Source organism: Aethina tumida, chromosome 1 (assembly GCF_024364675.1).
Source record: "Aethina tumida isolate Nest 87 chromosome 1, icAetTumi1.1, whole genome shotgun sequence".
Classification (NCBI taxonomy): domain Eukaryota; kingdom Metazoa; phylum Arthropoda; class Insecta; order Coleoptera; family Nitidulidae; genus Aethina; species Aethina tumida.
The window spans coordinates 65,335,049-65,345,777 of record NC_065435.1 but is presented as its reverse complement, the minus strand read 5'-3'; the positions used below and the strand labels follow the sequence as shown (position 1 = coordinate 65,345,777).

The 10,729-nt window shown below is 27.2% G+C and overlaps 1 protein-coding gene across 1 annotated transcript in view; it reads left to right on the top strand.

Annotated features, from left to right (window-relative positions):
- Window positions 1-223: 223 nt before the first annotated feature.
- The window catches only part of LOC109601203 (nephrin-like), a gene marked incomplete at its 5' end in the record, with an annotated part of 67,760 nt that continues 57,254 nt past the window's right edge, over window positions 224-10,729 (top strand). Inside the window, one exon of the mRNA XM_049970619.1 lies at window positions 224-332. Within this exon, the coding sequence (XP_049826576.1) occupies window positions 224-332 (109 nt within the window). The remainder of the gene's footprint in view (window positions 333-10,729) is intronic.

Genomic DNA, 10,729 nt, shown 5'->3' with positions numbered 1-10,729 from the left:
GATAACTTCAAAGGGTTGTGGGCTCATTTGGAAAGCGCATCACAGCATATGTTTATTAGAAATTTTAGTCATTATAATGTAATGAAAATGGCCATGACGAATTGTTTGTTTGTTTTAATCCCCTTTGTAGGTACTAATAATACCATTCTATATCCACCAAAATATGTCACTTGTGCTATTTCATTTCTACACCGAATACTAATAACTTTTATTATTTTCAGTGCCTCCAAAGAAAATAACAATTACCAACGAGGCGGGACAGACACTGACATCGGTGGTGGGCCCTTTTCCCGAGGGAGCTTCATTTACACTGCGGTGCGACGTCTTTGGGGGTATGTAATTATGTATTTTATTACACATTTATTATAGTAGAAAGCTAAATTGCTATATCTTGTGACATAATCGAATAAAACGTAAATTCTTTTTTTAAGATACTCGGGTGAAATTTGAACTAATCTCAGCCAAATAGGAATTCACAAACAAAATATATTATATATAAATAATATATTATTATTCTTCAGTTTCATCTATCATACGTACGCAAATTTCTTACTAGTGTCAGCTCCTAATTTTAAAAGGTTTTCATGTTTAATAAATTACTAATTATTTATAATATACATACCTGCCCTAAAAATATTTACAGTGGTCAGATCATCAGATAGGGAAGCATAAACTAGTAGTTTTTTTTAATTATTATACCTTCCAATTAGCAAACAGAACAACTTACCAACAGAGTTTATATTAAGTATCAACTAGGAAAAAGATATGCTTTACAATTTATTCTTATGGTTTATTCAAAATTTAACAATGCCTATTTCTCAACTCCTATGACACTTAGGGCTTTGCTAATAATTTTCGGATAAGTTGTCAAAGAAGTAAATATTTTAATGACTAAAGCAAAACATTGAATGTTTGTCGTAACATCTTATACAAAGAACGATTGTTATTATTGATTAAAAAGCTAATAAAATATTTGAAATAACTTAATATACGGTCTATAATTTCCTTTTTTCCCAAAATGTCGAGAGAAAGCTCTCAGTTATTCAAGTTATCAATTCGTTTTTAGAAAGAAAATCGGCGGAGTGGAGCCACCGGAAAATTACCAGCTGTTACCCTCGTCCTCTAATCGACTATAACTTTTTGATTTCATGCACTTCTTGCATTTTCGTTTCTCATCCCAATGAGCTTTTTTGCTGATTTTATATCTGTCGAAATCTGATCTATTTTAAACAAAATTTAGTTATTTACCAACCGAATTAATAAAGTACTAAGTTTTGATTTTGTTTACTGGATTATCTATCTAAGTATTTTTAAGAAATTATTATTATATTGCAATCGAGGTATAGTCGTATTGAAAAATACTAAGCAATTAAAAATTAAATAGGTACAAAGCTATTATTTTAAATGTACGTTGTTCATTTTCTGAATGTATGTATGTTAATAAATCAAATTACATTTAGACTGGTAAAGTGTTGTGTTTGAAATTTTCCATTTTTCTGTCACTTTTTTGTCACTCGTGTTGTTTATTTTATTGAATTTTATGGTAGGGAACATTTATTATTTTTTATTATTATGTACTGAAAAATAAATTAAAACCGAAATATTGTCACTTTTTGTTATTCTCAAATATATTTGACATTTTGTAGTATGGAAAAATAATTTTGAACTCAGAATCACGCTATTTAATATATAATACTTTTTATTGAAATTTATTTATTTTTATATAAAAATTATTATTATTATTATTATTATTATTATTATTATTATTTTCATTTAAAAGAGTCTAATAGCATACAGGCTAGAAATGTTAAATATTTAAAAAGTAATACCCCAAAATAACCAGAAAAGTTTAATAAACTTGTGTCCACAAATAAATAGTTTCACAGACACGGAATAATATCCTTTTTTGAAACACAAATTACAACAGATATTCAAATTTCCCTTCATTTCTGAGTAAGTATAACGTATTAGTACAAACTTTTTTTAAATACCCTTATTAACATGGATTTTATAACAACCCGAAAGAATTAGATATAGATCTTGGGTTTCTGGATAAATACCACTGGTTGCCACTCAATGAATCAGTATGACACAATCTTCTCGCTAATAAGTTTCCCCATACAGATGTCTCTATTCGCTGTGGCATTAGTACGATCATACATAAAATACAGGTCTGTTATTTCAGCTTAACGAACGGAAATGAAAAGTTGTACACATTTGAAATGTATTATCTGATGATACTTTATTTCACATACCAAATCAACTGTGATAACAAATATCTTCCAGATTTCCGAAACTGTTCATTTGTTATTTTCTTTTGTGAAGTCGAAAGCTGCTTCTTTTAGTTGTAAAAGATGCTGACTTAAGTTAACAAAAAAATTTAGAGGTTTTACTATGATGTGATAATTAGTTAGTCGTCAGCGAATACGGCCATTGTTATTTTCTTTAGTGATCAAGTTGAAAGCTGCTTCTTTTAGTTGTAAAAGATGCTGACTTAAGTCAACACAAAAAAATTATAGGTTCTTAAAAGATATTATGATGTGATAATTAGTTAGTCGTCAGCGGATATGACCATTTGCATCAGTTAAAATTCTTCACATCTACAGTAAATTTTTATCCATAATTCTCAATAGTTTTTTCGCAAAATATTGTAGAAAATAAATCACCTGTGAGTAAAATCAGTAAACCCGCAGGAAAATTTAATCCCCAAATGTAATTTTATTTACGATAACGTTAGTATCCGGGGCTCGTTAGTCATGCCGTAAATAAGAGTCTTTCAAGAACACCATTAACAAACGGCAAATTTATTGGGTTAGCTGATGGTATACGTATTTATTGGCCAGATAAAATTATGCAGTTTTCACATCGCCATTCCACGGAATGCATCAACTCATTAGTTTTATGCGGTGGCGCTGTTTTCAATTTGCGTGATGCTGTTTTCAATACGTAACATCTCCCGGCTACAAGAATATTTATTCATTAGAGATTCACGGCTTGATATCAAAATACTTGGATTATCTTCAATTTAAGGTAAGCTTAAGTCTAGTCATTATTTTTTAATTACCAGCTCAAAACAATTATTTATTTGGCCATTATTTGAAAAAGCAAATACTTCTTTTAAATACTTAATTATTACTATTTATTGGAATTTATAAAAATCAATAAATGATAATATTATAGTAAAACTGTCAGAACGCTGTTTTATGGATTCATTTGTCATACATATTTCTATATATATTTTATTAGAACAGCTTTTTTCCTAGGAAATCCTTAACGACAAGAATTTTCATTTACTCGCAGGAGATTTTATATTTTGAATAAACTTAAACTCACTATCGCCATCATGTTTTTCTATTTGATGCTTGCCATGAGCCAGTTTTAGTTGAAAATAATTAATTTCAAAAAACTTTTTAAGTGATATTTGAAAATGTTTCTACTTTGTATCAGTGGTCTAACAAATATGAGTTTAAAATATTACAGTAACACTCAATTTTTTGATAATTTTTGATAATTTTTATTTATTATTATTTTTTGGATCAATTTGTTGTTTATATTGATTAGATCAAATTAGGATGTGCCAAATTGTCCAAGAAAATATTTAAAACATTAGTATTAGTCAATTATTGATCGTTCCGGGATTGTTGACAATTTTGAGTCAGTGTTTTTAAATACTCGAATAATAGTGTAGATCCGACCGCATATTTCATAAACTATTTATTAAAGAAAAAACTATGTAGAATATTTATTTTATTAATACACTTTTGTTATAATAAAGTAGTAAGTCTGTCTATAACCAGAAATAAATACAATTTCTAAAACATAAATACATAAAAATCGTTTTAATTATATAAATTAATAAAAATTTGTAAAATATTAAGCTAAAAAATTAAAAACAACCATTTATAATAATAAAAAAATATTTTAAATTTTTAGCAATATTATCTTAAACTTGTAATATTTAAAATATTAGGTTTAAAACAATTAAAAATAACCATTTAAATTTAAAAAAGTAAATTTGTTATTTTAACTTTTAAATATTAAGCATAATTAAACATTTAAATTAAAAAAAAAAAAAATAAAATTATAAATTTAAATTTCTAAAATTTAAAATATTAGGCTTAAAAAATTAAAAATAAACAATTAAATTTTAAAAACTGAAAATTGTTAATTTAAATTTATAATATTTGATATAATAAACCAAATAAATTAAAAATAACCGTTTAAAGAAAAAAAATTGTTAATATAAATTTATAAAAATTAAAATATTAGGCATAAAAAATTAAAAATAATAATTTCACAATTATACAATTATTACAATTAATTATATATATATATATATATATATATATATATATATATATATATATATATAATAATTTTACTAAATATCGGTCGTAATAATAAGTTTATATATCAACCAAATAGTACATCAAAATTATGGGTGGGACACAATTAGCCATATACTAAGTAAAAGCATCTTTGTTTGACTTTTAGTTATATGTAATCAGAGATCCACAGATAATAGGAAAATGCTTAAACAATCCAAGTTTTATTTATAAGAAGACGTAAAAGAGAATCAGACATAATATGAGCGTGATAAGATATTCATGAACCTCAACATTTGTTCCATGAACTGCCATGTCAAAATGTTACTTATCCCAGATGTAAGGGAACATACCGTTTTCTGTGTCACGGTACATATCAAAAGCAGTATACTTCTTGTCGGAACTAATCGAAACGCAATATAATAGGCCTCTTGACGAATATAAAATAAAATAGACCATTTAATATTTCATCAATCTGACAAAGGCATAGAAATTGAGTAATTACCGCCGCTGACAGACGGAGAGACCAATTTCCATCTCGAGATGAATTCACCAGTTTTGGAATTCTTATTCTCGGATGAAATCTATTAATTAAAATGTGATGGCTTGAGGTGAAATTGTTTAGTGAAAATATACATTGTATTTATTATACCTTATTTGAAGACGTTTACAATTACATCATTGATTCTCTAGTATTTAAACAGAAACTGTATAATTAAAATTATGTTATTTTATAATGAAACTAGTTAAATATTGTAGAGGTATGCAGAGTTTATAATTAATAAAATTAATACAGGCCTTGCAAGATATTTTTCTAGGAGCATACAGTTAATGAGATCTAAGAGAAAGTTGGTACTTGTATAAACGGCAATACAGTAAAAGCTCTTTATTTGCAGGTTATATGTTCCGTAAATATGCCGCGAATACAGAAACCGTGAATATGGAATGGTAATTTATATGGGATCAAATGGGATACGTTCAAAATAAAGAACAATTATATAAAAAAATCAAAATAACCATATGATTAATTATTATCTTCAGGCTTACTGCATCTAATCCTAATTTATTTGAATATATTAAGTTTTTTCGCATCCACCATTTTTACAAAATGGCGAATGCGCAACCGATCCAATATGTAATTAATTAATATTAAACAAATTCTAAGAATAACTTGATTATATTAAAAATAATTTCTTTTATCCACTGTTAGAACCATTTTAACAGGTACTATTTAAATTTTTTTAATTAATCAGTAAATTAACCTTTAAAATACTATAAAAAATATTATTTTGATGTTTAATTAATGTTTATATATCGTGAAAGCGTAAACAAATTGTATAAGTACAATTACATCCAAAAGGCTATTAATTTTATGTTTTCAAATATCTTATCCTAATTCATTTGAATATTTTAATTAAGTTTTTTGTTTCGCATCCACCATTTTTACAAGTGTTGATAAAAATGGCGAATGCGCGACCAATCCAATGTTACAATTACTATTAAACAAATTCTAAGCATAAATAGATTATATTAAAAGTAATTTATTTTATCCATTGTTAGATACATTTTTAACAGGTACTATTTAATTTTTTTTAATTAATCAGTAAAGTAACCTTTAAAACACTATAAAAAGTATGATATTATTTAAAAACATACTTTTGGCATAGTTGTAATAAGGTCTACTTTTTTATTAAACCATTTGACGGCGCGTTTACAAAGGATATTGTACCGATATTCAGATTGAGATCCGCAAATAAAGAAATCTTTAGTCGCGAATACAGAAATTGGGTCGCATTTTTTTAATCCGCGAATAGTGAAAACGCGATTTTCGGACTTATATCAGAGATGGTCTATGGATCAGTAGATGTTGTTATCATGTTAGTCTATACAAATGCGCAAAACAAATTTCAATTGCATTGGTCATGCATTTGGGTTTTTCACCAGTTATTGTTATTGTGCATTATTAAATGTGATCATATTTTTCTTTTAATTACACGTCATTTCAATTTAATGATCTGGTTCAATGTATAACCATTTTCAAGCGATTTATTTCAAATTTTTGGAAATGCATTGAGTTAATAATATAAAACACTTGTCATTATTAAGTTTTTTCTCAATTTCACACTAAAAACAGTTAAACATATATATTACATGTATACATTTCGCAGATTTTATAAAGTTGAAATATAAAAAGATAATAATAAATAATTCAATAGTTATGTATTTCGAAGAAAATTCTAGTTTTAATTTAATTTTAATGTTTAAATTTGATATGTTTTGAATCTTCTTTGACTGTTACTTATATTTAATCAGAGATGATTCACAACAGGAAAATATTTTAACAATCCATAATAAAAACTTAAATAGAGAATATTTTACTAATTCCCGTTGAACTACGGATAGAGTCGATTGCCATCATTTAGAATTTACGTATGTAAACAAATTGATAACGGAAGTTTATACACATGACATACATAGATATATCAGTACAGATTTGAAACACATTTATTATTAGATTTAAATTATAAAGACTATTATTTAGGGATTAATGAATCATATATATTTTTAATACGGCAACTAAATCGAAACATACATGATATGTATAGACACGAGCTTACGAACACATAATAATGGTATAAAATATGCAGATATATATTTAGCGACTCTGCGGAATTACCTAAATGTATATCGTATCCAGGGGAATGGCAAATATAAATCTGATAATCTATGAGGTCGTAAATAAAAAAAAGATCCAGTATATGTTACGAGCAGTAATTCCAAACTCTGTATTGTTTTAATTAAACTAATCAAATTAAAATTTGTATTATGTATAAGTACTTATCTATTGCACAACTTAAAAACATATGTCAAATTTTAAAATTATTGTTTTTCTTTAAATTTTATTAGAGCTTAAAAAGAAATTATGTATTATATTATATGCATTTTATTTGGTAAATAACATGTTAATCTTTGAATTACATTTTTGTAATCACATAAAGGTTTTATATATTGAATCATCATTTATATTTAGAATATTTTTTATATAAAAAATAGATCATACCCTACATTGAGGTGACTGAAATTGGCACGTATGGTTCACTAAGTGGTTAAATTTAAAATTGTATGTTTAAAACAGTTGTTTAAAACCTGTTTTTTTTTAACACTAGTAGTCAAATGTTGCTTAAAACTATTAAAAAACGAATAAAATTAAAATTTTATAAATGTTTTATTCGCAATTTAAACTAGGGAAAAACGCATTCATTTTAATTGAATAGGATTATAAACTTAAAAGCATTGCGAATCAAGTTTAAATAACCAACTCATTTATTATTCTGTGAAATTTACAAAATAAATCCCATTTTTATTTTATGCATTTGAAAAATATTAAATAATAAAGTTTGAATTCAATTTTGTTTGTTACATTAAATGGCAGCACTTTTAAAAGATATTTAAATAAACATTAAACTAATTCTTTTAAGCTACTATTTGATACTTTGAAAAAAATTTAATTCTATTATTATATATGTGTGGTGTGGTTAGAAGAAATAAATTCATTAAAATAATGACAATTTTTTTTCTCACACTTATAATATAATAATAATTTTTATATATTTGGTATTTTAAATGATGATATTTAGGTGAAATTACCTTAAACCTCGGTTACGTGGTATAGAAAACAATTTTTTTTGGCATACATAGGAAGATTATGTACATTGGCGTATAATTTATAGGAATCGAGTTATAAATAAAAAAGTCTTCATCTTAAAGACGACAATATATTGGTTTATTTGAGATTATTAGGAGGTACAGAAGTACAGAATGTCTAAATTAGGTTATATAACTGCATTTGTTTAAGAAAGTATTATAGTACATTCATAAGATTTCCTTTCATATTATTAGATTCTCTGCAGGTTTACAAACAATACATGAGCAAGTGGTTATTACAGGTGGAGGAGGATACAGCGTCGATTCCTTTCAACGAGTAACCATGGGTCACCTTTGTGTATCCAATTCATAATTTGCTCAGTAATACTTGGTAGTGATATATTTGAGGTTGAGTCGCCTCGAGGTTATTTGTCGAATTATTCCAGGATTGTTGCAATTTTTCCTTTATTAGTCATTGGAACTTGGAAAAATAGTCTTTACGTCACATCTTCCTATTTCTCTTATCGATATCTTTGATAAAAATGTCAGCTGTTTCATTTTCTGGGAGACCAATGAGTGATATGCTCCAAAGAAAAGTGATTTGGAGGTTTCCCAGGATCTACAAATATTGTATTTGATGATGTTAAATTAATTTATTAAAAACTATTTCTATTAATGTTTAAGTAAACTGGCGAATATATCTTACATATATATAATTGTTTTCTATATAATAATATCATGAAATCTGGTAAGTATTTACATTTGTATTTTTGATGAAATGCGAACGTTACAAAATTGTATTTATTAACACAGTTAAGAATAAATTTTCTAACGGTTAGCATTAGTAGTAGAGTTACTGCAGTCATACTCATGAATGATTTTCACATTTCCCAATCGCCGTGGTTTTGACTGACATTAAATCTCATTGACGTTACATATAAATTGATCGTTAATGTAGTTTGAACGTGTTAGCTGATTTATTCATTCAACCGACATATGAGTTGCTAGATTAAAGTTCAAATATGCGAGTTGTATTGTCGGATTTTAAGGGATTGGCATTTTTCATACATATACCTCTTCAATATAGTGAATAAAAATTGACGTTTTTCATGCAATTTTTGATTTTGAAACGTTCTTTATATATGATTTAATAAAAGACAAAACATTAACCGCATAATTCTAACGTGATGTTTAAGTTTATATATTTATATTTAATTTTTTATTAATTTTTAATTTTATTTTCATAAGCTCCTCCAAATTTTGAGACTGGTTTTTAAAGACGGTTCCATTTGTTTTCAGTTGGATTGTAGTCTGGCGAATACGAGGGTCACTGAATCAGAGTAGTGACATGATTTTGAAACGCCAAATTTATAATTCTCGCACGGTGAGGTCAGGAGCATTCATAGCATCTCGGTATGGTGGGAGCGACTCCGTATGTGTCACCGCACACTATACAGAACCCTCTTCAAAAAACCTAGAGTCACCTCTGACCAAACAACACAATTACGCCATGTAGATGGTTATGCTCCCTGTTTCTGGTTCTAAAACTAGTAACCTTCTTCTGAAGATTGTCATACTTACAGTAATTCCACCGTCTGTGCAAAGCCTGGGTGTAGAGAATTTGCGATTTCAACTACCAAAAATAATTAGAAAAGGGTTCTCTCTTCTGGTCATAGCTCGATGTCGATCATCTCAATTCTAGCAGCAAAATCTTCAGAAAAATGTTTCATTTGAAGTATTTTACCAACAAAATGCGTTTTTTGATAATAACAATTTTACAAGAAATGGAATATTATTTATTTACATCTATTAAATATACTAAATGACAAAGAAATTGCAACGCCAAGAATTCGTTGTCTTGTAGTGTGATTACCGATTTGTCGAAATGAAAAATCCGCCTCCAGTAGTCCAATAGCTCGGCATCTTTCATATTCACTTAGCTGGCAATAAATATCACGTACTCACGTTCTAGGCATTTTAACATTACTAAACATCGATATTGGATCCAATCAATCAGTTTTCAACGACAAAAAAAAAAACGAATATTAAAATTTATTTGAATTGAGATAAAAATAAGTTTACGTGAGAGAGTTTACTCCTTGCTATAACATCTATGTTTTACCAAAACATTATTACATTTGAACACCCCCTTCTTGGTGTCGCATCTTCTTTGTCACTGAGTATAACATACATAAAAAGTAAATAAATTTAATATATTAACCCTCAACATAAAACAAATATATTGAAATTATCCACAAAAGATGTAGTTCAATAATTTTTCGATCCTTCATCTGTAAGTATAGAGTAGACCACACACAAACAACACCACACCAGACATAAGTCTGGTGTTTGTGTTGTTTTCGTTGCACTGAATATTTATGACAATGTGTTAAAATTCAATCAATTTTGAGTGACCTATACCTGTAACCATGTGCGATGGGACCCATAGATGAAGTCTATTTATTGTTTGTTGACCTTTACAAGGATTCACTCAGTTTACTGCAGTATAGGGTCCTTTGGGAATAGTCATAGTCCCCGTAAAAAATATTAGAGTTATTCAAATACAATTATTTATTTTTAATACTGTTTTACACTGGAGTACATTGTAGATGGTTGTTAGATCTCCATCTTTCCAAATCGTTCGCTATCCCGTCCACACCATACTATGTTTGTTGCTTGTGATGTGATCACACTTTTATGTATTTCGGTTTTCTAAATAGTCAATTAACATATTCACAATTTTGATTAAAAACAAATAA